The sequence below is a fragment of the Indicator indicator genome, chromosome 41 (genome assembly GCF_027791375.1).
Source record: "Indicator indicator isolate 239-I01 chromosome 41, UM_Iind_1.1, whole genome shotgun sequence".
NCBI lineage: Eukaryota > Metazoa > Chordata > Aves > Piciformes > Indicatoridae > Indicator > Indicator indicator.
Window position 1 is genome coordinate 726,460 of NC_072050.1, and position 25,070 is coordinate 751,529.

At 60.7% G+C, this 25,070-nt stretch overlaps 1 protein-coding gene across 2 annotated transcripts; it reads right to left on the reverse strand.

The window, feature by feature from the left end:
* Positions 1–1,765: 1,765 nt before the first annotated feature.
* Positions 1,766–21,038, reverse strand: ASIC1 (acid sensing ion channel subunit 1). Of its 2 annotated transcripts, XM_054397109.1 has the most exons (11): positions 20,674–21,038; positions 19,428–19,623; positions 4,862–5,012; positions 4,045–4,172; positions 3,705–3,855; positions 3,570–3,626; positions 3,174–3,327; positions 2,506–2,597; positions 2,225–2,304; positions 2,016–2,120; positions 1,766–1,870 (listed from the first exon to the last, which is right to left on the reverse strand). In XM_054397109.1, exons 1-11 carry the CDS (start codon positions 21,036–21,038, stop codon positions 1,766–1,768), a joined length of 1,584 nt encoding a protein of 527 aa, XP_054253084.1. The 2 variants fall into 2 exon arrangements, with proteins under 2 accessions (XP_054253084.1, XP_054253083.1); XM_054397108.1 differs by lacking the exons at positions 19,428–19,623; positions 20,674–21,038 and adding an exon at positions 5,927–6,553.
* Positions 21,039–25,070: the final 4,032 nt, after the last annotated feature.

Sequence of the window (25,070 nt, forward strand, 5' to 3'; positions counted from 1 at the left end):
AATAGAGAGCAAGAAAGAAAAGCAATGAAACACAGGGAAACATCAGGAAAAATCCATAAGAAAATTTATGGATGTGGCCGACCCATCCTCTTTGGGTGGTTGCTGGGTACAGAGGACTGAGCCCCAGTTCCTAATTTTGGTCAGGAAGCAAATAATAATAATAATAATAATCTTAATAATAATAATAATAGTAATAATAATTAATAATAACAACAATCCTATTCATCATCATCATCATCATGACAATAAGAAACCCCAAAGCTGCAGTTCCCACCCCAGGCTGCCCAACAGACTTATTGCAAAAGCTCCGCAGGTTAAGTAGCACTTTGGCCCCGGGGGGGCTCTGGCTTTGATGGGGAGGGGGCTGGGAGGCTGGGGGGGGGCTGGCAGGGGCTGGGGGGGGGCAATTTCCACTGACCTCAGAGCGGCCTGGGCAGCAGAGACTTGGCCAGTGCCAGCCACACCCTGGCTGCCAGGGCAGGTCTCTGTGTGCCAGGGAGAGGGCAGCGACGGGAGGAGCAGAGGCAGTCCCCAGGCAGTGAGCCAGAGGGTGCCCCCGAGATGCCCAGGGCCTGTGGTGCCCGGGGGGCAGCTGCTCTCGGGGTGGTTGGGTGGGGTGGGAGCATGTGGTGCTGGGGACCAGAGCACCCTGTGCCTTGGGGTGTCCCCCACCCTGTGAGCCCTCTTGGTGCTGGGGATACCACCCCTGGCCAGAGTGGTGCCATGGGGCTGCCCCTCGTGGGGAGCCAGGCTGGGGGCTGCAGCCAAAAGGGGGGCACAGAGCTTGCTTTCCGCCTTGCTCCCCGAGCATGGCTGTTCCTGGGGGCACTGCACGGGGCAGCTCCAGGTTTCCTGGGCACAGGAGGGGCTGTGGGGCAGGGCTGGCACTGGCCAGGCTGTGTGGAGCCCAGGAGGGATGGGCAGGGAGACCACACCTGGCATGGCCAAGGGAGCATGCCTGGGTGCTGGGATCTTCAGTGCCAAGGTGACAACCCCTAACCAAACTCCTTCTGGTGCCAGTAAGCTCGGTGCCTGGGCATCACTGGCACCGGGCCAGGGTGACGAGGAAGACGTTTTGGAGAGGTGGAGGTGTCCCTTCTTCATGCCCAAGGGGTGCCCAGGAGTGCCCAGGCCAGGGTGGGCTGCAGGCCACCACAGCTCCAGAGGACAGCAAAGCTCTCCCGGGACTGCCAGTTCCACTGCCCTGCCTGCCTGGCACAGCCGTGGGGCTCCTGGCTGCTCCGTCCTTCCTGGCACAGCCATGGGGCTCCTGGCTGCTCCCTCCTGCCGGGCACAGCAGTCCCAGCAAGCACCGGCCAAGGGGCTGGAGCAGGATGAGCATGGAGACAACGGACAGACAGACGGACAGGGCTGTGGATGGAGGCTCTGTGGCCGGGCAGTTGCTTCTTCTTGGCTTCTGGGTTTCGAGTTAAAAAGGCCGAGAGGAGCGGAGGGCAGGGGAGGGGCAGGCCTGTGCCCCCTGCCCGCTGTGCGTGTCGCTCCCCACCCTTGGAGGGTGGCTGGGGCTGGAGCCTCCTCGAGTCTCTGAGCGAGCAGGGCAGGCCTGGAGCAGCTGCCGTGGGGGGTTCCAGCGTGACCCCACTGCCTGCCCCCCCCCCAAATCCCAGGCTCCTGCTCGTGTCCGTGTCCCACCGTGGCGAGGAGCAAGGTCCCCTTGGATGTCTCTCTCTCCGCTGGCACTGGCAGGGAGCAGGGCAGCTCTCCAGAGGGCTTTGGTAGCTCAGGTTCTACATCCAGACGTCGGTTAGCAGGTGAAGTCCTCAAAGGTGCCCCGGGCTGGGTGGTGAGGTAGGATGTTGGCTGTGTAGGTCATGCCAGCCGGGTGCCCCCGCAGGCTCTCACAGGGATTCTGTGGGCAGAGGACGGAGGAGTCACTGCCCCCCAAGTGCTGCCCGAAGCGATGACCCCCTCCCAGCCCACCACGCATCTGGGGCAGCTGCTGAGCTGGCAGGGGGGGAGCAGCATCTCCCCTGGGTGGCACAGCTGGCACTCACGTGGCGCTTGACGTCGTCCATGCTGAGCGTGACGCCCTTGTCCGAGTTGCTCCTCTTGTGGCTCTTGTGGCACTTGCCCCCCCGGCACAGTCGGTGCTTTATCACCTGCAGGGCCCAGCAGTCAGCTCCCCTCTGTGCCACACCAGCCTGGTGCTGCTGCAGGGCAGTGTGGGCACCTTGGGCAGCCGTGGGGTGGCAGAGACACTCACCTCGTAGGCATAGTCGAAGAGCTCCAGCACGGTGAGGATGCTGGCCCCGATGAAGAGTCCCATCTGGCCCCCAATGTCACCTGCAGGGCAGAGGGAAGCCATCAGGGGGGCACGAGTCTGGTGGCAGAGGGGGCAGAGGAAGGGCAGAACTCATGCCCTTGGCACCGGGCTGCTCGCTCTGCATCCACGCCGGTGGCACAGCCTAGTGCCAGGGGAGCAGAGCAGAGCCCTGGTGGAGGGCACCAGCAGCAGAGCACCTCCATGGCTGGGGCCAGGCTCACCCAGCAGGCCGGCGACCTCGTAAGCCTTCTTCTGCTCTATCGTCTCGTAGTTGAGGGCCTCGAAGAAGATGTCCAGCACCAGGATGTTCTCCCTGCAGAGTGACAGGACAGGAGGAACAGTTCCAGGCTTGTGGAGCAGAAACTGAGTCTGGAGATGAGGAAGAGATTCTGGAGAGTGGGGCTGGGGAGACTCTGGCACAGGCTGCCCAGGGAGGCTGTGGCTGCTCCCTGCCTGGAGCTGTTCAAGGCCAGGCTGGGCTGGAGGAAGGTTGGAACTGGAGGATCTTGAAGGTCCCTTCCAGTCCAATCTGTTCTATGGATCTGGGAACGAGGCATCAGCAGGCTGAGCTTTGGGATGGAGGGACAAGGTGCCAGCCTGCTACCAGCCTGGTGCCAGCCCGATGCCAGCCTGGTGCAAGCCCAATGCCAGCCCAGTACCAGACTGGTGCCAGCCTGGTGCAAGCCCAGTGCAAGCCCAATGCCAGCCCAGTGCCAGCCCGGTGCCAGCCTGGTGCCAGCCTGGTGCCAGCCTGATGCCAGCCCAGTGCAAGCCTGGTGCAAGCCCAATGCCAGCCTGGTTCAAGCCCAACGCAAGCCTGATACCAGGCCAGTGCCAGCCCAGTTCCAGCCCAGTGCCAGCCCAGTGCCATCCCGGTGCTGCCTGTTACCCGATGTACTGCTCCGACTTGTTGTACTTCTTGGCCAGGTACTTGGCAGAGGCCTTGCTGGGGATCTTCACCATGGAGAGCTCCTTGCCGTAGCGAGTGACGTTGCAGGGCATCTCGCAGACACAGTACTCATTGTCCTTCTCCACCAGGAAATCTGGGCAGGGGGAGAGGGAGGTGAAGAGGGGGAGAGGGAGGTGAAGAGGGGAAGAGGGAGGTGAAGAGGGGAGAGGGAGGTGAAGAAGGGGAGAGGGAGGTGAAGAGGGGGAGAGGGAGGTGAAGAGGGGGAGAGGGAGGTGAAGAAGGGGAGAGGGAGGTGAAGAAGGGGAGAGGGAGGTGAAGAAGGGGAGAGCCCCAACCCCTGCAGCTCCTTGGCACCGCAGGGCTGGGCAGCCTCACCTAGGGCCGGGTCCGCGCACTCCTTGTACTGCTCGGGGGTGCAGTAAGGGGCATCTCCTGCAGGAGACACAAAGGGAGGGCTGCTGGGGGGGCTGTGCCGGGGGCAGGGGGCCCGGGGCCGGGTGTGAGGCTCACCTGGCATGTGGACCATGCGGCAGTTGCAGTTCTCCACCAGGTAGCGAGTCTCGCAGTCGATGCGGCAGGCGGTGATGCTGTAGGTGTCGTAGAACTCCGAGTCGCCCACCACGGCCTTGCAGTCGCCCCAGGGAGGCGGCAGGTAGATGAGCTGGGGAGGGGCAGAAGCCAGGAGTGAGAAGAGAAGGCCCCCAGCTGCTGGGGGGACAAACACCCTCCTCACTGTGGAGGTCCCCAGGGCCGAGTCCCCCTCTCCGCCCGACGCAGAGGGATGGGGATGGGGTTTGGTGTCCCACAGCGCAGGGCGAGGGGGAGCATCCCAGACCCCCCCAGTCCCTACCCGCTGCTCCTGGCAGGACACAAAGGTCTGGAAGCCAGGAGCCACCCCGAAGCCCAGCTGGTCGATCAGAGGGGGCTCGTCCTGGCTGTGGATCTGCACCTTGATCCCAGCTTCAAACGAGGTCTCGTCTGCAGCAGAGAGAAGTGTGGTGAGCAGGGCCCTGAACCCTAATCTTCAGTGCCAAACTTCACCTCTCTCCCTCATCTTCCCCTGGACAAATTTGTTTGTTCACATCTCCCTCCCTCCCTCCCCCCATCCATCCATCCATCCATCCATCCATCCATCCACCATCCATCCATCCCTCCACCCATCCCTCCTTCCTTCTGTCCATCCCTCCATCCCTCTCTCCCTCCATCCACCCTCCCTTTCTCCATCCATCCCTCCCTCCCTCCATCCATCCCTCCATCCACCCTCCCTTCCTCCCTCTCTCCCTCTCTCCCTCCCTCCCTCTCTCCCTCTCTCCCTCCCTCCCTCCCCCATCCCTCCACCCATCCCTCCCTCCATCCATTTGCTATCCAGTGTCCTTGTCCCCTCTGGCCCCCCTGCTCCAGCACCCGGGGAGCAGCAGCCAAGTGCCTCTATTTATAAACAAGTGATGGCTGCTTGTCTGAACCGATGGGGAGTTGCCATGGTGAAGAGCAAAGACAAGGAGGTAAAAAGAGAGAAAAGGGCCTGAAGTGATGAGAAATGGAAGGAGGGAGCCTGGGGAACATGGAGTCGTGGGGTGGGGAGCTGGGAAGGGGCTGGGGAGCACCCCAAGAGCTGCTGGTGGCCCAGGAGACCTGCTGGCAGGGGTGCTGTGCCGGTGGGGGGTTACCTGTCTCCCCCCAGACGGGCAGGTACTCGTCCTGCTGGATGTCCAGCATGATCTCCAGGCCGTTCCCGGTGCCTCCCTTCATGCTGATGAGCCGAGGCTTCCCGTCCTGCCCCGCGTTGAAGGTGTAGCACTTCCCGTAGCGGGTGAAGACCTGCAGGAGGGGACGTGGGGCTGAGGCTGGGGTCCCTCTGCTGGCACCACGACGTGGAGCTGGGCTGGCATCAGCAGCTCTGGAACAGCTGTGCCCAGCCTGGAGATACGACCCAAGCCAGGCTGCTGCCCCAGGACTGTCACCGCTGGAGCTGTCCAGCTTGGCTTTGCTCAGCGAGGCACAGGGACAGCTTGGACCTGGAGAAGACACTTTGCAGGTTCACAGCACCTCGACCCCTCCCAGGTCCTACAGCAACCCCAGCTGCCTGAGATGGCAGCACCCAGACCTGCACCAGCACCTTCTCCATCCCTTCCAAGGATGGAGCTGGTTGGGATCTTCCCCCCCATCCCTCCTCAGCTGTTCCAGCCAACGCCTCCAGCAGCCCACAGGTCTCTGTGCCACTGTGCCACTGCCAGCCCAGGCAAGGGGCACTTGAGGCCAGGCGGTTACAGACCACTCGGTGCCAGGATGGAGGTGCCAGGCACCTGCTCTGCAAGCACAACCCTGGGGCTGCTCTCTGTGTTCCACCAGCCAGACTCCACAGAATCACAGAGCTGTTTGGGCTGGAAAAGGCCTCCCAAGAGCATCAAGTCCAGCATCAACCCAGCACCAAACCACACCCCAAGAGCCATGGCCACAGGTTTCTTGAACACCTCCAGAGATGGGAACTCTACCACCTCCCTGGGCAGCCTGTGCCAATCCCTGACCACTCTTGCAGGACAGAAATTTTTCCCTCGTGTCCAACCTAAACCTCCCCTGGCACAACTTCAGCCACTGCTGTCCCCAGCAGACAGTGCCGGAACATCAGCCTGTCCCTGAGGGAGCTGCCAAGGGCTGGCACCTGTCAGGCCTCGATCCCACACGATGCCAGCTGCAGCTTTCTCCCTGTGCCTGGCCACCCTGGGGCTACTCACCGCCACGAAGTCCCCGGGGCCGCACTGCTGGCCCCGATAGCTGCAGCTCAGCAGCATATCCTCCAGCTGGTGGCAAGTGCGGTTAAAGAAGCCCCAGAGATCGAGGGGCTCCTCCTGCTCCCCGGGGCCAGGCTGTGCCGGGGTGAAGCCCAGCTCCATGCCAGCTTCGTAGTCAACCAGGGGCCCCAGGTAGAGCAGGTCCTGGCGGCTGAGCTGCGAGAGCCGCGCGCGGTTGATGTTGCAGAAGGTGACCGCGGGGAAGGTCAGCTCGGGGCTGTCCTCCTCGCGGAGCAGCGAGACGTGGTGGTACTCCAGGTAGTAGGCGACGCGGTCAGCCACCTGGTAGAGGAAGACAGAGAGGGAGAGGAGGAAGGCCAAAGCCCACAGAGCCTGGCGGGCACCCAGGCTGCCCTCCACGAAGACGTGGCTCAGGCCGTGCAGTGTGCAGCTGCTGGCAAAGGTCACAAAATCCGGGGCTGCCCCTGGGCCCTCTTCCTCCTTCTCTTCATCCTCCTCCTGCCCATAGAAGAACTCCTCTGTCCTGTCCTCTGCCCTCTCGGTGGCTGCAGCATCTCTTGGTCCTTCCTCGCTGGAGAAGGAGATGGTGCAGAAGATCTGGAGAGGCATCGTTCAGCTGGGGGGGCTCAGGTGCAGTGTGGAGGTCCTGGCTCTGGTGTGGAGGTCCTGGTCCTGGTGTGGAGGTCCTGGTCCTGGTGTGGGATCCTGGCTCCAGTGTGGGATCCTGATTCCAGTGTGGGATCCTGGCTCTAGTGTGGGATCCTGATTCCAGTGTGGGATCCTGGCTCCAGTGTGGGTATCTTAGGTCTGGTTTGGGGATCCTGGTTCTGGTGTGGGGGTCCTGGTCCCTGTCCTGCCACAGCTTGGAAGTCTTCAGTGGTGAGCTGGTTCCTCAAGGCGTGGGGGAAAGGGGCTGGGGGAGCGCAGGGAAGGAGGAAGCAGCAAGTTCAGAGAAGGAAAAGGGAGAAGGGGCAAGGAGCAGGAGAGGTGAGCGGGAGGGAGAGGAGCAGAGGGATGCTCATAGGGCACGGAGTGAGGAGGGGATATGAGGAGCCGGGGGGAGGAGCGAGGGGCGGTCCTGCCGGCTCCCCGGGTCCCCGGGGACCGGCCGGCTGCGGCTGGCAGGAGGGAGCCAAGATGTCACCGGAGCAGAGATGTCACCGGCTCCAGAAGCACAGAGCCACAGACTGCACCTTGTGGGAAGGGACCCTCAAAGGTCCTCTTGTGCCTCTGCAGTCAGCAGGGACCCCTCCAGCTACAGCAGGCTGCCCGGGGCCGCATCCAGTCTGATCATGAACGTCTTCAGGGATAGGATTTTGGGGGTGCCTGGGGAGGCTGCCTGCTCCGTGGAACGCCAGGCTCCCCTCCTTGCTGCATGCCCACACTGCTCCTCCATCCTCCCCGCGGGCACCACGGCCCTGGCAGCCTGAGTGGCAGCTCCAGCCAGGCCTCCCTGCCGTGTGCCAGGCTGTGTCCGGAGGTGCCATATGGCATCTCTGGGCTCCCCACCAGGGCAGCTGGAGCCAGAGGTTTCCCCAAAGCTCCTGTGCCACCGTCCCGAGGCAGTGCCCACTCGGGGGGTGCCAGCAAGGGCAGGTGGATGCTGTGGAGCCCCCATGGTGTCCCCAAGCTCTCATGATGCTCATCCTGCCCTGGCAGCACCTGTCCCTGCTGGCTCATCTCCCTGTGCCAAGCGACATCCCGAGTGGTGCAAGGTCTGTCCTCCTCCAATCCAGCACTGATCTTGGCAGCATTTGGGCACTGCCAGGGTTCAGGTGATGACTCCTTCTGCAGAGCCCAGCCAGTCCATGGTGGTGTCAGGTAGCCATGACTTCTCCCAGGGAATGGCATCCAGGCTTTGTGCTGAGGTGGAGGTCCTGGGAAGTTGTCAGGGAAGCAGCCCTGGTGCAGAGCAGTAGGATGGAGCTGGCAGCTGGAAGAGAAGGCATCTCCTGCCTGCAGCCCTGCAGCAGCCCAGCCCTTTCTTGCGGTTTGCTTCTTTCCAGCACTCAGCACTTCAGAAAAGCTTCCCCAGACCACATCCATCCAAGCTGCCCACAGAGCAATCTGCAGCCCCATTGGGCACCGTGGCTGCCAGGGGAGGGGAAGGCAGCATCTAAATATGGCAGCACTTTGGTGCTCAAGAGCTGGACAGGAGGTTCTGATTGATGCTTGGGTGTGAGGAGCACATCCCAGCCCTCCAGCTTGGCTGCTGGGCACTGTGGGGACCCCAGTCCTTAGGCACAGCCCAGCTCATGGGCATGGGCACCACCAAACTGGGTGAGCAAACACAACCAGGAAACTTGTGCAGATGACAGCTGGTTCCAGTTATCAGTGTGCTGGGCAGGAATCCCTACAGAGCAGCCTCAGCCAAGATGTGACACTGGATTGTCCCTCAGGGTGCCATCCTGGAGCTCCCCAAGCTCAGTACTCCCACTAGGATCCTTGTCGAGGAGGGACACTGGGATGTGCCACAAGGCAGGGATGCTGTCAGCAGGGAGGAGGGAGGGTGGGGGTGACCTTGGGGACCAGAGCCAGAGCCACCACTGGATGAAATTTCATAAAGCTGAGAACAAGGTCATGCCTTTGGGGAGCATTCCAGAGAGTCTGAGCTGGAAACTAATCCTGGGAAATGGGACCAGGGAGGCAGACTGGGTGGCTGGGAACCACTGTGCCACAGGGACCAGGTCACATCCCAGTCTTTACCGTTGATAAGCAAAAAAAATCTTCCCTTTGGGGGGTGGCAGAGCCCTGGAGCAGGCTGCCCAGAGAGGTTGTGGAATCTCCTCTGCAGAGCTTCCAACCCCCCCTGGCCATTGTGCCCCTGGGCAAGCTGCTGTGGGTGCCCTGCTGGAGCAGGGGGCTTGGACTGGGTGAGCTCCAGAGGTCCCTTCCAACTCCACCCTGCTGGACTGCTGGGAGATGAGCTGCAGCTGCACCATGGACAGGGTTTCACCTGGGATGAGGTTTGGGGGTACTGGTCTGGATTAGTCCTGTGGAAGCAAGCTGGGTGCCCTGGTAGGGCACTCACAGGTCAGCAGTGCTGCCCTGGGGCCCCGCAGGCCATTTCCTGGTGGTGTCAATGAGCCCAAACCATGGTGTGGGGAGGGTTTAATGTGTCTTGTTGGGAGCAGCTCCAGCAGGCAGAGGGAGATGCTGTAATGAAAACCCTTCATCAGCTGGGGCCATTACCCTGCCTGGCTCAGCTCAGCTGATGGAGGGAGCTGGGACCACACTCATCCCACAGCTAGGGCTGTGGAACAAGCGTGGCTCCAGCTCCAGTTACCACCACCTGTCCCAGAGCTGACACTTGAGCTGAGCTGAAGGTGACCTGGGACAGTCCTGATGACACCAACACCCAAGGGAGCCCATCCAGACTCCACCACTGGGGCCAAGCTGTGGCTGTGTCCCCGCCTGGCAGGCAGGAAGGTGCCACCCTGCTTCGTGGCAAGAGTTTTGGAGATGCTGGAGGAGTCCTTGGGTTGGTTCCAACTCCTCCTTCACCAGGAGTTATTTTTACCCTCTCCCAGGTAAAGCTTTGGTGGGGGAGAGGGCTGGGGGGATGCTATAATTAGCTGTGACATCAGCCCCCATGGCAGCACGTGCTGGGGACGATGCCACCGCTCCCCGACCCGCTGCTGGGGACCAGGGCTGATGAGATGATGCTGGATGGCCTCCTGCCTGCCTCAGCAAGGAGGGAGGGTGGCAGGACCTTGGTTTTTCCTGGCTGCTGGTGTCATGTGGCCACCGTTCTGGGGCACTTCTGCTGCTCTGCAGCTTGTGACGGGCCCGGGGGAAGGAGGTTTCCTGGAGCGGGGGAGCACGGAGGCGGCGGAGGGGGAGGGGGGGAAGAGGGAGGGGGATTTGACGGCAGCAACAGCACATTTCACAGCCTGTCACGCTTTAATGGCAGAGGAGATCAAAGCTGGGATGCAGTTATTCATAGAGATAAACCAATCCCCGAGGAGGCGAGGAGAAAACAACATTGCAAGCTCCCTTATCCCAGGCCTGCAAGCGGCAGCCCGGCCCCGGGGAGGCTGTCGCAGGAAGAGCCTCGGGAGCTGGACCTGCTCCGTGTGGTACCAGGGAGCTGCTGGCCCCTGCCAAGGGCCTGGCTGAGCTGGGCTGCCTGCATCATCTCCTGCCCATACACAGATTCATGGAATTGTTTGAGCTGGAAAAGCTCTCTGAGACCATCCAGTCCCAGCAGCAACCCAACCCCACCATGGCCACCAAGCCACGGCCCCAGGTGCCATGGCCAACGGTTCCTGAACACCTACAGGGGTGGTGATGCCACAACCTCCCTGGGCAACCTGTTCCAGTGTCTCCCCACCCTCACTCTCAACAATTTCTTCCTCCTCTCCAGTCTCAATCTGCCCTCTCCCAGCTCAAAGCCATTGTCCCTCGTCCTGTCACTCCCAGCCCTTGTCCCAAGTCCCTCCCCAGCTCTCCTGCAGCCCCTTCAGGCACTGGAAGCTGCTCTGAGGTCTCCCTGGAGCCTTCTCTTCTCCAGGCTGAACAGCCCCAGCTCAGCCTGCCTGCAGGGAAGGTTATCCACCCCTCTGTTTATCCTCCTGGCCTCCTCTGGACCCTCCCCAACAGTTCCATATCCTTCTCGTGTTGGGGGCACTAGAACTGGTCAGGATGAGCTGCTTCGGGACGGCTCTGGGGGGCTCCAGATCCCTTCCCAAGCCCTGAGAAGGAGGGGGCAGCATTGGGGCAGGCTGAGCAAGATGGGATCGCCTGGGCAGCCAGGATCTCGGCTGGGACTAATCCTTGCTGCCCCTTATCAGATGCTGCCACCTTGCCTGCGCTGGCTCCGGCAGCCACGCCGGGCGCAGCCGGTGTTATCCCAGCCCTTTATCCCCCAGATTAGACGCTTCACAGTGGATTAGCACGTCACATTCTAATGCAGAAAAACTGATGAGTGAAAAGGAGGTGGTGGTTTTCCCCCCCCCTTCTGTATTATTCCCTACCTCCGCCCCCTCTCCACCCCACGCCCAGGGGCCCCACCCCGGCCGTGGGCGCCGGTGGTGCCTCGCTGCTGGGTGATGCAGGAGTCCCTCCCCTGCCCCGCGCAGAGGGTTGGAAACCGAAGGTCCTTTTCTGGGGGGACTGTGCAGGGTTGGTGTGCTCTGCCCTGGCTGACCTTAGGAAGGGTTGGGTGCCCCCGGGTGCCACCCTGCCCGAGGTCATCCCCTGCAGCCCCAGCACCTGCAGCCCGGGGCTCTAATGAGGAGCACATTATGGGGAGTAAGGCACTAAGTGGACTTCATTACAGAGCTGGGGCCTCCCTGCCTCCCCCTGTTCCATGTGAGTTCCTATCAGATGAGCCTTATCTCCTCTCCAAACGTTTCCATTTAAACTCCATTAATCTTTCAAAGCTTCTCTGGACCAGCACTGCTGAGCACTTCTCAGCCAGCCCAGTGAGGAGCTGCTGCTGCTGCTGCTGCTGCCCTGGGGACAGAGGCCACCTGCAGCCTTGCCACCTCAGGATCTCTGGTGGGGTTCAGCTGGGACCTCCCCACCCCACCAGTTCCATGGGTGGTCAAAGTGGTCCTTTTGTCAGGCCTCCACTGTGACATCTCCCACAGCCACCTTGTCCTTCTTGGTCTGTTTGGGCTCCTGCAAGCACTGAATTGCAGAAATGGTTTGGTTGGAGAAGACCTTCAAGGTCCTCCAGGCCAACCTCCCTCCAGTCTCTACCAAGACTGCTGCTGACCCGTGGCCCTCAGCACCACATCTCAGCATCTTTGAACACCTCCAGGGATGGGGACTCAGCCACCTCCCTGGGCAGCCTGTGCCAAGCTTTGAGATCCCTTTCAGTGGAGAAATTCCTCCTCATGTCCAACCTACATCTCCCCTGGGGCAACTTCAGGCCTTTCCTCTTATCCTGTCCCTTGTTCTTTGGCAGAAGAGCCCAACCCCCACTTGGCTCCAGCCTGCTCTCAGGGACTTGCAGAGATCCAGAAGGTCTCCCCTCAGCCTCTTCTTCTCCAGGCTGAACACCCCCAGCTCCCTCAGCTGCTCCTCACCAGCCCTCTTCTCCAGATAGTTCCCCAGCCTTGTTGTCCTTCTCTGGACTTTCTTCAGCCCCTCAATGTCCTTCTCGGAGTGAGGTGCCCAGAACTGACCCCAGGATTCCAGCTGTGGCCTCCCCAGTGCCCAGTCCAGGGGGGCAATCCTTGCTCTGCTCTAAATGCTCAAACCAGTTTGCAATGCTGAGAGCCTTCTGGGTGATTCCCTTCCTGCTGGTGCCCCTGGAGAGGTCCCTGGGTCAGTGCTGACTCCTCCTGCCCTGCTGGGAGTGCTCTGTGGACACTATCCTGATGCTTTTCCTGTTCCCTGCACCCAGGAGCAGGCTGCAATTGCTTCTGAGAGGCAGCCTGTGGCAGGGCTCTGAGCTGAGGCTTTCACTGGCAGGGGGCACAGGAGCTGTGTCCTGCTGCCTCCCTCACTGCCTTCCCTGGCTCAGGCCACGCTCCCCACATCTAATCTCATCCCAGCAGGGGGCTTACACAGCCCCAGGGGTCTCCCTCTGGCTGGACTGGTCTGGGGGGCTGCTGGGGGAGCAGCAAGGAGCTCAAAACCCCTGATGGGGTGCAAGGGATGCCCTCTGCCCCATCACTGTCCCCTTGCCTCATCACCAATCCCCTTCCCCCAAGTCTCCCCCTGCCCCATCACTAACCTGCTGCCCCATCACCAATCAGTTCCCTGCCCCTCACCACCCCTCACCCATCATCATCCTCTGCCCCCTCCCCAGTTCCCTGCCCCATCTCCATCCTTACAGTAAGAGCCTGGCTGCCAGGGCACCAAACCCTCCACACAGCAAAACTAGAATAATAAATAATCCCTAAAAAAAAAAAAGAAAAAAAAAAACAAACAACAAAAAAAAGCCCAACAAAACCACAAATGAAAGGCTCTAATCTCCAAGTGTCAAGGCCTGCATGAATAATTAAGAGCCTGTGCTGGTGAGGAGCTCCCCAAGTGATGCTGTTGCAGGAATTGCAGTGATGCCTCCTGCTCAGAGAGCCCTGGCTCCAGCCAACCTCTCTGCAGGCAAGAAACCAAAAGCCTCTATAAAAAAAAAGGCAGAGAAATTAAAACCAAGGCAAAATGCTCTGAGGCAGTTAATTCCCACAGCTCTCCATCCTGCACAGCTCTGCATGCTCAGGGGACCTGCCTCCTCTTTGCTCCAGCTTCTTCCTGCCTGCTCCTCTCTTCTGCCCCTGCAGAGAGAAGGGAAGTGGCACCAGGAGGTTTCCTGGGCAGAATCTGAAATGCCCACAGCTGGCAAAGGAGCCAGGAGACAGTTGGGGATGCGCAGCTTGGAGAAGAGAAGGCTCCAAGGAGACCTTAGATCAACCTTCCAGTACCTGAAGGGGCTCCAGAGCTGGAGAGGGACTTGTGACAAAGGCTTGGGGTGACAGGACAAGGGCTGATGGCTTCAGACTGGAAGAAGCTGGACTGAGATGGGACATGAGGAGGAAATTCTTCCCCATGAGGGTGGTGAGGCACTGGAACAGGTTGTCCAGAGAAGCTGTGGAGGTTCCAAGCCTGGAAGTGTTCACAGCCAGGCTGGATGAGGCTTTGAGCAACCTGGGCTGGTGGGAGGTGTCCCTGCTCATGGCAGGGGGTTGGAGCTGGATGATTTTTAAGGTCTCATCCAACCTAAACCATTCTCTGTGCCTTGCTGGTACTCAGCCTGGCCCTGGGTGTAGACCCAAGGCAGGTTAAAGAGGAACAGTCTGGAAAGCTCTCACATTCTGGTGGAGGTCTGGGGCTGCATTCACAGCCTGCAGCTGCCCTGGGGGCCAGCATTTGTGGGGCACACCTGGCAGGGCACCCTACCCACAGCTGTGGCATCCTCACCTTCGGGCAGCACTTGAAAGCTTTCTCATCTCCTCAGCACCCACAGATGCCATTAAAGATTATTAATAATAATTAATAATTCATTGCCTAATGATTCTTTATGTGTAAAGGCATCTCAAGAGGAGCAGGAATGGCCTGAGGTGCATCTGGGAAGTTTTAAGCTTTTGGCATGACACCTAAGGGTGTCACTGAGCTGAGAGGATGGCAGGGATGGGGCAGCACTGAGCTGGGAGGATGGCAGGGATGGGGCAGCACCAAGCTGTGAGGATGGCAGGGATGGGGCAGCACCGAGCTGGGAGGATGGCAGGGATGGGGCAGCATCAAGCTGGGAGGATGGCAGGGATGGGGCAGCACTGAGCTGGGAGGATGGCAGGGATGGGGCAGCACCAAGCTGTGAGGATGGCAGGGATGGGGCAGCACTGAGCTGGGAGGATGGCAGGGATGGGGCAGCACTGAGCTGGGAGGTTGGCAGGGATGGGGCAGCACCAAGCTGGGAGGATGGCAGGGATGGGGCAGCACCGAGCTGGGAGGATGGCAGGGATGGGGCAGCATCAAGCTGGGAGGATGGCAGGGATGGGGCAGCCCTGATCTGGGGGGTTGGTAGTGATGGGGCAGCCCTGAGGAGCCATAGAATCATAAAATCACAGAAAGTTAGGGCAGCTCAGCCCCCTGCCAGAGCAGGATCACCCAGCACAGGTCACCCAGGAACACACCCAGGTGGGTTTTGAGTCTCCAGAGACTCCGCAGCCTCTCTGGGCAGCCTGCTCCAGGGCTTCAGCACCCTCACATCAAAGCAGCTTCTCCTCATGTTGAGGTGGAACCTCCTGTGCTCCAGCTTGTGCCCCTTGTTCCTTGTCCCTGGGCACCACCAAACAGAGCCTGGCACCTTCATCCTGACCCCCACCCCCAGATATTCAGAGACTTCTCCAGACTCAACAGCCCTAAGCCTCTCAGTCTTTTCTTCATAGCAGAGATGTTCAAGTCCCTTCATCATCCTCCTAGCTCTCTGTTGAGTCCTAGAATCCTACAATTATGGAATTGTTTCTGCTGGAAAAGGCCTCCAAGAGCATCAGGTCTGACCAGCAACCCAACCCCACCATGGCCACCAAACCCTGTCCCCAGCTGCCATGGCCACAGGACTCTGGAACACCTCCAGGGATGGGGACTCCACCACCACCCTGGGCAGCCTGTGCCAGTGCCTGACCACTCCTGCAGGACAGAAAATTTTCCTCATGGCCAACCTAAATCTCCTCTGGCACAACTTGAGGCCATTTCCTCTCCTTCTATCACCTGACACTAGAAAGAAGAGACCAATCCCCACCTCACTGCAACCTACTTCCAGGGAGCTGTGGAGAGCATCTGCCCCTTCCCCTGGCCCCCAGGCTGTCTCTTCAGAGCCTGGAGGGCTCAGGTCGTTTGTTTGTGAGGTGTCTGGAGCTCCAGGAAATATCTGGGTATCCATAATTCCCATGCCCAGGCTCTCCAGCTGTGCTGGAGATGCTTTGCACTCCAGCTCTGTGATTATCCACTGACACTGCACCGTGGGGGAGCTCTGCTGCCTCCCTGCAGGCTTCCTGGGCTTGTGACTGCTGCAGCTCCCTGCAGGGCCGTGGGGTGCCGTGGGCTGGACACCTGGGTGGGTGCTGGGGGGGTTCTGTGGAGCTGAGGGTTGAGGTAGAGGAGGGAAACCAGCAGCATGCCCTGGCTGAGGACCAACACACACCTCCCTCTGAGCTCCCAGACGTGCTGCAGGACAGCTCAGCACCCAGCAGCAGGGCAGGTTTGAGTAGCATGAGGGGGGCTTGGGGGTGGGGAAAGCTTGGGTGTTCCTGGGGTGTCAGGAGCTGACCCCCAAAACACAGCAGCTGGAGCAAGGTGGGCTGTGAGCTAGGCAGGGAGCTCAGGGGGTGCAGAGAGGCTTTGGGGGGGTGCAAAGGGTCATGCTTTGGGGGTTGGCAGGCTAGAGGGGGCACAGAAGGGTGCAGAGGGGCATAGAAGGGTGCAGAGGGACACAGCAGGATCTGGTGGGGTCCAGTGGGGTTCACCAAGGTGCCAGGGGAGTGCAGTGAGATGCTACTGGATCCATTATTATTATGGGAATAAGGAGGAGAGGAGGAATGTGGTCAGGGTTTGCTGGGACATGCTCCAGACCTTCCCTGCTCCCTGCCTTGCCCTTCCTCCCTGCACTCTGTGTTCCCAGGGCAGAGAGGAGGCAGAATCCAATGGCAGAGGCAGTGCCATCATCTCCCTGTCAAACTCAATTCTCCCCCGTGCCAGCTCAACCCTGGAGCCTCATGGAAATGCTCCAGAGGTCTTAAATCCTCTGCAGTCGATGGAGGCCCTGCCCTGCACTCTGCCCCGGGGCTCCTGGCTCCTAGATTAGTGCCCCCCTACCCCTGCACCCCCCAGCCCTGAGCCCTGCAGCAGGGGGGTGACAGGAGGTGGGGATGTGGCTCTCCCCCAGGGCAGGTTTGATGGTTGTGAGAAGGAAAAGCTGCAAATGCACTTTGTGGCTGCTCCCTTCAGCTCTGGCTGCACCAACCCCCAGAAAGAGGCTTCATGAGCAGGAGACATCATCCTGAGCTTTAACGATGGGGAAGGGGAGAGGGGGCAGCCCCAATTCCTGTCCCTCAGGCCACACGAGGGTATGGAGAGGAAGCTTAGCCTCTGGCTGTCTCCTTTTTCCCTGAGAAGGGAAGAAAACGAATAGGGTTTGGAGGCTGGAGACAGAACTGCTGAGCCCTCACTTCGCTGGGGGCCGAGCAGGGCTCCAGGGGAGGGAGGGGAAACGCCTGCTGGGAGCTGCTGGGGCCACACATCCCGGCAGGGAGGGCTGCAACACCCCCGGCTCATAAATAATGGAGCAGCAAGTGTGAGGCATTGATCTCTGCCGCCAATGAGCACAGCCCTGAGACGCAGGCAACAGCCAGGATGAGGCTCTGCCCCGCACAGGGTGCCTGGGCAGCTGCTCCCCTGCCAGCCCTGGGAGCAGCCCTGTGAGGCTCTGAGCACAGCCCCAGTGGTGAGGACATCCCCAGCCCATGGCCCTGCTGCCTCAGGCCTCATGTTTGCTCCTCATGGCTTTCAGGTCATGCCAGGCTTTGAGGGCTGGAGACAGGAGGTGGCTGCACCCTGCTTGGTGTCCTCCTGCAGCGCTGGGCTGGGGCAGCTCTGGTGGGTGCCAGACACCTCCATGGTGCTGGAGGGACTGTGAAGAGCCAGGGCAGAGCTGGGATGTGCCCAGCTGCTTCCCCCTGGGTCTTCTCAGGGGGTTCGTTCCCCTGTTTGGAAGGAATCCAAAGCCCACTCAGCTGTGTCCCTGGAGCATCCTGCACACAGCTCCCGGGGAGCAGCCCCCTCCCCGCGCTGCTTCAGCCAGGGTGGGTGGAGATGCAGGGGGCTGGACAATGCCAGGGGACCCCCAGCTGTGACCTGGTGATGACGCAAGATGGAAGAGGAGGTAAGAAAAGCCCAGGATGGGCTTCCCCGAGACACTGCCTGCTGGGGGATCCTATCCTAGCTGCAGGGCGATGCTGGGGGGGAAGAAGAGGCCCAGTCCCCCCCCCCCGGGATGCTCCCGGGTGGGTGCATGGCGGTGGGGGCACACGGGCGAGAGGCACCTCCTTGTCACTCAGGGCGTTTGGGTTCCGGCAGCTCCTCATCTGCATTCGCCGCGGCTGCCCCCGAGCCCTGCCTTCTGCCGGGGACAGATAACGGCGGCGGCGGCCGCGGCGCTGGCGGCAGAGCCGAGGCTGCCCCTGCGCCGGCATCAGCATGCAGCCAGCATCGCCCCCAGGCCGCTCCTCCCCAGCACCCCCAGCGCTCCTCCCCAGCACCCCCACCTCACTTCCCCAGCCCACCCAGTTCACTTCCCCAGCACCCCCCAGCTCTCCTCCAAGCCACAGCACCTAAATCAAACACTTGCAATGGGGACAGGCTCAGTGAGGGGCCCTGCACCCCCACCCCTGCCTGCACACAGGCAGCTGCCCCCCAGCCTGTGGGGTCTGGGCAGCCCCCCGAATGCCCCCTGGAAAGGCTGCTCTCTGTGCCCAGCTAAGGGGCATGGTCAGCCAACTCCTGCCTCCTCCTCTGAGGGGCAGTGCTGGCTGCACAAGCACCAGCTTGGGGCATCCCACGAGCCTGGGCACGGACAGGGGCTTCCCAAAATGCAGAGGGGAATGCAGCCCCTGGACCCCCACCGGGGCAACATGAGCTGAGGGGATGAGGATGCATCACCAGCTGAGGGTCCCCAACAGCCACCAGCCTTGACCAATGCCACCAGGCCCAGAGCAGCACCTAGCCCAGCTCAGACTGGGCAGCCATGGTGTGAGGGCACAGCGAAGCAGCAGGAAGGAGCCAAAAATCAAACAAACCTCCCTCAAAGCTTCTTGGCTCCCACCACACACCCCCACACAAGGACAGGACAAAGGTTCCCTACACAGCTCAGTGGGACAGGGCAGCTCCTGGCACCCCACGTGTGGGCACCTGGGCAAGGCTGCCCACTGAATCCAGAGAGCAAAAGAAATCCAGCACGGAGCCAGCTTCTTCTAATCAAATCCATTAAATCATCCCAACCTGCTTGCAAGGGAGAATCCAGACAGGAATAACAACCCAGCTGTGAGTCTATTTTGCTTTTGCTGGTTGGAGGGGAGGCAGAAAGCAGCATATGTGGACCCCAGCGGATGAAGGCAGGGAGTGGGATGAGGATCCCTGAGGATGCTCAGCACAGACACCAAGACCATGCTCCAGGAAGAGCCTGGTGTGGAAAGCAGCTGGAGGCTACAGGCAGGCTGGGACCCAGCCCTGCTCAGCAGCCCTGCTGGAGAGGATCCAGCCAGCTTCAGGCTGCATCTTGCCTCCATTTAACAAATAAACCTCCTGGTGGTTGACACCAGGGAACTGCTCCGTGCAAGGAGCCCAGCAAGGGACTTTAAAGCAGATGATCAAAATTACTCCAATGGTTCTGGGGCCTGGGCAGCAGCTCTGAGGGTGCCCAAGCAGTGCCTCAGTGGCTTCATCCTCATTGGTATGAGACCTGAGAGGGACATCCCTAAGCTGGGCATGAGGATGGGGACCCTGCAGAGCACAGAGCCACATGCTCCATGCTGGAACTGCCTCCCTGGCTGCTGAATTTCACAGGCAGCCCTCAAATAGCCAACTCTGCTCCACTCCCAGCTGGATGGGGAGAGGCAGCCTGCAGGATAAAGGCTTCATTGTGTGCTGGATCCCTGTCACAGCACGAGAGGCTGCCACCATGGAGCACAACTCTGCTCACTGCCACCAGGACCTGCCTCCCCCAGGCACTGAGGACTTCCCTCAGGTCCCCACCAGCCATGGCTGTGGCTCTCCCTCTCTGCTTTCCCACCAGTGCCCCCTCACTCTGGGGCAGTCTCCAGCTCAAGGTTTCCAACCCAACATGCACAACACTGAGAAGTGATCCCAGGGAGCTTTGCCCATGGAGGAGGACCCTGAGCAGCTTCACTGAGCAGCTCCTGGGGTGCACCAAGACCCAGTGGCATCTCCTGGCCACCCCTCAGAGGAGATGCTGCTGCTCCTTCCCAAGCTGAAACCCCTGCCTGGCATGGGGGAGCCATGCCTCGAGGGCACTCACCACTTTGAAGTCTTCTGGGGTGCACTGCTCCCCACGGAAGAAGCAGGACAGAAGCATCTCCCTGATGTCGTGTCCTGCCCGGTCATAGAACTCCAGCATGTTGAAAGGTTTGGGTTTGAAGTTCCTGAAGTTTGCTTTGTCCTGCAGGATCTCCAACTGCTTCTCGTCGGCGGTCTGGGTGTCTGGGATCTCATATCTGAGTGGGGAAGGGCAGGCAGAAGATCAGGCCTGATGGTGGTGGCTGCTGCCAGCCCTTTGGGACTTCACATGAGCTACTGCTGCCCCAGTGTGGGCTCAGCAGCGTCCCAGGTGGCATCTTCAGAGGATTCAACAGCACAAAGGGGCCCAGAGGCACTGTGTGAGAGGTGGCAGGAAGATGGGCAAGGAGGAGGAGATGCCCAGCAGTAGTACCAAACCTATCCCTCTTGTCCCAGAACTGGTCCTGCAGCACCAGCCCTGGCTGAGGCCAGCCCAGCTGCCTGCCTGGTGCCTTTGGTGCCATCATGGATGCAGCTGGTGGCTTTGCCAGGATGTGGTCTGAATGTGCTGAGTCTCAGCACCAGCCCTCGTGGCTGCAAACCCCTCCCTGGACCATGAGTGGTGGCAGTGGTGAAGCCCCTTGCCAAATGGGCAGGGACTCACCTTGGTGCCAGCAGCAGGCTCATGGCAGTGGTTTGGTGGCACCACAGAGCTGCTGCAGCCATGGGCATGGACTATGGAGGGTGGGCAAGAGGCTTCCCCAGGAACTCTGCCACTGCAGAGTCCCATGGCCCAAGGACTGGCACTGACCTCAGCTCCTGGTGTGTGGGTGATGCTCAGTGGCTTCACCTGCTGGCATCCCTCACCTCACTGTGTGTGCCAGGCACCCAGGACATGGTCCTGGAGCAGTGGGTGCTGGTTCCACCTTGCAGCCACCCCAGGGTGGTTCTGAATTTGCTGGATGTGCCACACATGGGGAGGGGAAGCTCTGGGCATGGATCCATCCAGAGCAGTCCAGAGTGCTGCCACACACCCAGGAGCAGTGACCTGACCTGGTGGCTTCTGGTGCTGCCACGGAGAGGCCACGTCCAGCCTCGGAGCCGAACTGACTTGGGATCTGCTTCCTCCTGGAGACTAAGGAGGTGCTGCCTGCCGCTCATGGAGTGCAACCCTCCAGCTGCTGCTGTCCCGCATGCTGTGGTGCTGGAGCCGCCTGGTGACCTCCCGTGGCGCACAGAGGCACTGCCCGGGGCGCCCTGGCACTCACCTGTTATTGAGCAGGGCGAGCAGCTCGCCGGCGTGGTACAGGTCGTTCTTGGTCACCCGGCTGAAGCGGAACTCGTTGAGGTTGCAGAAGGTGACAGCAGGGAAGGTCAACCTGGTGGCTGCCACCTCGTCCAGCTTGGTGACGTGGGGGTAGAGGAAGTAGTACTGGATGCGGTTGGTGCAGACCAGGGCCAGCAGTGCCAGGGAGCCCAGGAAGCAGAGTGCCCAGACCACGCGCTTCAGCGACAGCCGCTCGTAGGAGAAGATGTGAGAGAGCCCATGGAGGGTGGAGCTGCTGGCAAAGGCCTGGATGCTCACCGGCTGCCCACTGTCCACCTCCTCCTCGTCCACCTTCAGGTCCATCATGGTCCCTGCCAGCACCCCGGGGTGCCCACTCTGCCGAGAAAGGAGGGAAAGCCTGTGGGTGCTGGGCGCTGTGGAGGCCTCGTGGGTGCTGCCCCTGCCTGGGGGTGCCACGCTGGCTGTCCCACGGTGCCAGCGTGCAGGGAGGGTGGGATGCGCCTGGCAGCCCTGGCACAGATGCTTTGCTGTGCTCTGCTCTTCCCCCCACCCCCGAGCCTGGAGCTGGAGGTACACACAGGTACAGACATGGAGTCACCATCCCCGGAGGTGCTCAAGGAACATGTGGACGCGGCAGAGCTGGGGGCTCTGTGCTCCCCCAGCGACCCACCACGTCCACCCCTCCCACCCACCGCCCTCCTTTCCTCCCCCCACCCCCAGCACCCACCAGCGCATCCACGAGCAGAGGAAGGAATCAAGGATGCGAACCGGCAGCCGCTCTCGTTCTGCTCCGCGACGGCGGCGGCGGCGACGTGGGGAGTGGGGCTGGGACGAGCCTTCCTCCACCTCTGGCTGCCGGGTTGGGAAACCGGGAGTGGGAGATGCAGAAGGCACAAGGAGGCTGCGAGAGGCACCGAGCCCGGCAGCAGCGGACGAACCGGAAAAGCGGAGAGGGGAATAAAAATAGCCCCGGCGGTACCTTGGTGCAGGCGTGGGAGCAGGGATGCGCTGGGGCCTCGCTCAGCGCCGCGCAGGGGGACCGGAGGCGACCATCGCCGGAGAGGAGGCAGCTGCCGGGTGCCAGGAGAAAAAAGGGGGAAGAGGATGGCGAGCAGGAGGCTGCTTCCCTGCCAAACACATGGAGACCTCCCCCCGCGGCTAGCTGGGAGCTGGTGATTTCTTCAGATGCATAATCCGCATGAAGTCATTGTCTGTGCGCTGGTGGGGCTGGAGGCCGCCCAGGGGTGCCGCAGGCCGGTGGGCAGTGAGGAGGAGGAGGAGGAGGAGAAGAAGAAGGAGGAGAAGGAGGAGGGGGGAGAGGCGGAGGAGCGGAGCGCTCCAGCGATTGCAGGCTGCTGGCAGGGGCTGTTGGTGCTGCTGTGCATGTGGGTAACGTGTGCGCGCCTGTGCCGCTCCCATCCCCCAGCCCTGCCAGGGATGCTCCGGCTCCTCGCTCCACCAGAGCCCCCCTTCCCCCCCTCCATACAGCCCCCACCTGCCTCTGCCCTGCCAATAGCCTTCACCACCCCCCTTCACCACACCCTTCTCTAGCCCAGGTTGCTCAAAGCAGTGAGGGAAATGGGGAGAGCTCAGGGGGGCAGTGGGAGGCTGTGGTGCCTCCAGCCCCTGTCCCAGTTCACTGGGTGCTGCCCTGCAAGAACGGTCCCAGCATGGTGCTCACCGTGATGGGGACAAGACCCTGACAGAGGTGCTGGGCTCAGATAGTGCTGCCCCTCTCCCAGCTGTTCCCCTTCTGCCAATTACAGTCACCAGGAAGGTGCCATTGTCCCCAGGGTGCCCCCCATGGCAGGAGGCTCTGAGTGCTGGATGCTCTTCTCCTCCCCAGGCAGAGCAAGAGGGTTGCACAGTGCTGCCCAGCTTGCCCCAGTGCTGCCCAGCTTGCCCCAGAGCTGCCCAGCTTGCCCCAGTGCTGCCCAGCTTGCCCCAGAGCTGTCCAGCTTGCCCCAGTGCTGCCCAGCTTCTCCCCAGCACCATTGCACCTCCAGCCTGGCTTCCTCTTCCATCTGCTCCCCATTGCTGCCCCAAGGAGTGGGGTGTCCCTCTATGGGGACATGCAGCCTGCTGCAGACCTCTGCCCAGCAGCAGTGCAGGAGGTGTTGGCTGCAGTCAAATGGAAAAGAGTCTTTCAGTGTCCTTGGCAAGGCTGATGTTGGAGAGAGGCAGTCCCTGGGCTCACCCCAACAGGTTGGGTCCTTGCCCAAGGTGCTTTCCCACCACGATGTCCTTGCCTGGAGCATGGTGGAGGGGACTGTGGGCACCCTGGGGTACAGCAGGTCCCCAGGTCTCTCATCTTGGAAACGTTTGGTTTGGTCCTGCTCTGAAACATCCTCTCCAAACTGGGTCCTTGCCTGGGCAGGAACTGGGATTTTGTAGAGGGACCTGCTCAGGGACAGAGATGGGGCACAGGGACACCTCCACCAGCCATGTCCCCACCTCTGCCCACTGCTGGGCACAGGCTTGACCTCTCCAGTGCTTGGAAACGTGGCTCTGAAGATGGGAGAGCAGCGCTGCCCTTCCCAGCTGGCACCAGCTCTGCTTTTCCCATCCCCATTCCTCTCTGCTCCTTGCCTGGACCACAGCTGCCTGCCCTGGGCAGCAGGAGCCTTTCCCTGTGGCTTTCTGGGGAAGCCAGCTGGGGGTTGTGTTAATTCCTGCTGGGAGAGGCAGCAGCACCAGCTGAGGGCTGTGGGATGGCTGAGGAGGTAACAATTAACCCCAAGCAGTAACTGATTGCAGCACAAGGTTTGAAGGTAGGGTGCCAGGGTGTGAGCTGGCACCTGGGAGTGATGGGCAGTGGGGTGTGAAGAAGAGGAGGAGATGCTGTGGCTGTATCCTTCCTGTGCCAAATGGGTGCTCAGCACTGGCTCAGATCCAGCAGCCAGGGCTCCCCTCAAACTCCTTATGGATCTAATTAGCATCAAAAAAGTAATTAAGGGAAGGTGCTGCAGTGCTGAGGCTCCCAGCACAGGCTCCAGGAGACAGGCAGCAAGAGGTTTGGCTGGGGAACACCTCAGGAGCTTGGGCCAAGGCTCAGCTCAAGCCCTGAGCCTCTTTTCTCACCTTCTGGGCAAGGTTTGTCCCTGGTTCACCACAGGCACCTCTGGTTTGGTAACAAACTTCCCTCTGGGATGGGGCAATGGTTTGAAACTGGAGCAGGGGAGGTTTAGGTTGGAGATCAAGAGGAAGTTCTGCACAGTGAGGGTGGTGGGACAGTGGAAGAGCTTGGCCAGAGAAGTGGTTGAGGTCCCATCCCTGCAGACATTCAAGGTCAATCTTGATGGGGCCCTGAGCAAACTGATCTGGTTGGAAGTGTCCCTGCTGGCTGCAGGGGGATTGGAAAAGATTACCTTGGAGGGTCTCCTTCCAACCTGATGCAGCCTGGGAATGTCTTGGAAGAGAATCTGCAGGGCAAAGGCATCCCCAGGGCAAGGAGGGTTTGCAGGGCTGGGCAGGAAATGCTTTTGCTGCTTTTTTGGGTTCTGCCCCCACTATCCCTCCTTCCCTGGAGGCAGCCCTGCCTTGCAAATTGCTTCTTTATCTGCACTGCTGCTGCACAGGAGGCAATTTAATTCATAATGGTCTATTAAATACTGAGGGTGATGGAGATGCTGGGCACTGCTGCTTCCCTCCCTGGGGTGTGACAGCTCTGGGGGGGACCAGCCCTGTAATCTCCAGGCTGGTGTTGGGTGTTTAAGGTGAGAGATGCAATTAAAAGGCCACCAGCCCTTGCTGCTGGGGCTGCAGAGGCAGCACCTTGGTGCTCAGCTGGGGGGGATAGTGACATCCTGCCTCTAGCCTGGAGAAAAGGAGCTTGAGGGCAGACCTCATCGCTCTCCACCACTCCCTGGAAGGAGGTTGCAGTGAGGTGGGGATTGGTCTCTTCTTTCTAGTGTCAGGTGATAGAAAGAGAGGAAATGACCTCAAATTGTGCCAGAGGAGATTTAGGTTGGCCATGAGGAACAATTTCGGTCCTGCCAGAGTGGTCAGGCACTGGCACAGGCTGCCCAGGGAGGTGGTGGAGTTCCTATCCCTGGAGGTGTTCCAGAGTCCTGTGGCCATGGCAGCTGGGGACAGGGTTTGGTGGCCATGGTGGGGTTAGGTCAATGGTTGGACTCAATGACCTTAGAGGTCTTTCCCAACACAAAAGATTCTGTGAAGTTGTGGCTGCCCCCTCCCTGGAGGTGTTGAAGACCAGGCTGGATGAGACCCTGAGCAACCTGTGCTGGTGGGAGGTGTCCCTGCCTGTGGCAGTGGGTTGGAACTGTATGAGCTTCAAGGTCCCTTCCAACCCAACCCATGCCATGAATCTATGATCCCACACAGGCCAGGAATTCTGGGGTAGAGGGAGAACAATTT